Consider the following 1,812-nt stretch of genomic DNA (forward strand, 5'->3'; position numbering starts at 1 on the left):
TGCAGAGAATACTGTGTCATTTAGAGCCTATGACTGCACCAGAGTTAATCCAGATTCCTGCACTCTGGAGTCGACAAGCTTGCGACACCGTAACTGGAGGTAAATTCAAGCTCCACCACCTCAGTTTGTGTGAGCTGTGTACCTGACAAAGATATCTCGACAGCATGTTCAAAGAGGATCACTTTGGCATATTCTTAGTTCTGTTTTCATATCCCAGAAAATAAATTTGCATGGCCCAGAAAAGTCAGATACCTTCCTCTCAGATTTACATCCATGCAAAACCCAAAGAGAGACCAGCAGGATATCAGCATCTGTGGGGATTTCACCACTAAACAAGAGTGGTTTCTGCGCATACCGCACTGCCATTTGCGACGAGTCCCTCAAACATCAGCATGCTGTCCATAGGCGACCTAGCCTACCTGCTCTTCCTTGGACTCAACTTTCTTGTCGGAAGTCTCTCCAGTGCTTTTATTGTGGCTGTAAATGTCACAGACCGGCTGCAGGGCAGGAAGCTAAACTACTTTGATCAGATCCTGGTGACTGTGGAAATGAATAATCTGTGCTCTCTGTTCATCTCTGCAGTTGACAACATGGCGTATTATCTTTGGGAGAGTCTCTACTATGTCACAGACATGGTTCAGGTGTTTGTCTTCCTTTTTTCTTTGTTTAACACCACTCGTTCTTGGCTCACTGCTTCTCTGTGTGTCTTCTACTGTGTGAAGATCGTTCCTTTCAACCATCCTCTGCTATCCTGGTTACGGCTGAGACTTTCTATTTTGGTGTACTGGATGCTGTTTGTATCAACAGTTGGGGCCTTGGCCCTCAACCTGCCGGTGGTCTGGGAGACTTCTGTAGTTTTCTCTTCAAATGCAACTGCCAATGGGACAGAGGCCACTCGGTTGCAGCTAGTTTGGTGCCTTCCCTACACCGTGGCTCAGGGAATCTTTGCGGCCGTCCTTCCTTTCTCCTTTGGTGTCCTCTCCATCACCCTCATCCTTCTGTCCCTCCTTAGACATGCACGCCGCATGAACCACAACATCAGCCAACCTCAGCTGGAAGCTCTGTCCAGAGCTGTCAAGACCATGAGTTGCCTCCTCTTCCTTTTCCTCTCCTTCTACTTGGCGAACATCCTTTACATTTTCAATGTTTTTCCTCTGGAAAGTATGGAGGAAACAATGTGCATCCTTCTGATTGCTTCATACCCCACAGCTCAGTCTGCCATCTTGATTCAGGGCAACTGCAAGTTGAAAAGTTAAATCCTAAAGATGTTCCACTGCATCCACAGTGGCTAAAGAGACAATTGTGCGGCAGCATTTTGAAGCTTCAGGCGTGGGTGTATTTACAAGGGGCTGTCCTTATCCATTGCCAAGGCCCCAATCCACAATTCTGAAGCATCAGCAAAGAGGTCTGTTTCACAATTGCGCAGGTTTCTTTTCTGACTTTCAATCCTGATGTATTACTCTGTAAAGACAACTCTTCCAGCTATCAGTAGTTCCTGTCCTGCTACTCAGCAGCAAAAACCTCACACAGCTGCAAAAACAGAGTTAACAACAGGGGAGCATGTTGTGCTTTACTAACACTGAGCACCACTAGAGTTCTTTAGTGCACCATGATCCTGTGTTACCTTTGAGAACTTCTAAGTCGAAAAAGAGAGGGAGAAAATCGTTTCTGCTCTTTATCTCTTCAAGGTAACTCTTCCACGTCACTTTTTATCGTAAACCTTCAACCAGCGCTAGATTTTAGTCACCAGCAGAGAAAAATGCATAGTGGGACATGTGCTTTATTTTTCAGCATCGCAAGAATGGGTTGTTG

At 45.9% G+C, this 1,812-nt stretch overlaps 1 protein-coding gene across 1 annotated transcript; it reads left to right on the forward strand.

The window, feature by feature from the left end:
- The first annotated feature begins 392 nt into the window (after positions 1-392).
- LOC146811412 (taste receptor type 2 member 40-like) lies at positions 393-1,256 on the forward strand. The gene has a single exon (XM_085615065.1). It carries the CDS (start codon positions 393-395, stop codon positions 1,254-1,256), a length of 864 nt encoding a protein of 287 aa, XP_085471191.1.
- The last annotated feature ends 556 nt before the right edge of the window (positions 1,257-1,812 follow it).

The sequence above is a fragment of the Triturus cristatus genome, chromosome 7 (assembly GCF_964204655.1).
Source record: "Triturus cristatus chromosome 7, aTriCri1.1, whole genome shotgun sequence".
NCBI classification, from domain to species: domain Eukaryota; kingdom Metazoa; phylum Chordata; class Amphibia; order Caudata; family Salamandridae; genus Triturus; species Triturus cristatus.

Bases quoted from the DNA above. Each gene is read 5' to 3' on its own strand.
- LOC146811412 (XM_085615065.1), top strand. From the start codon at position 393: ATGCTGTCCATAGGCGACCTAGCCTACCTGCTCTTCCTTGGACTCAAC.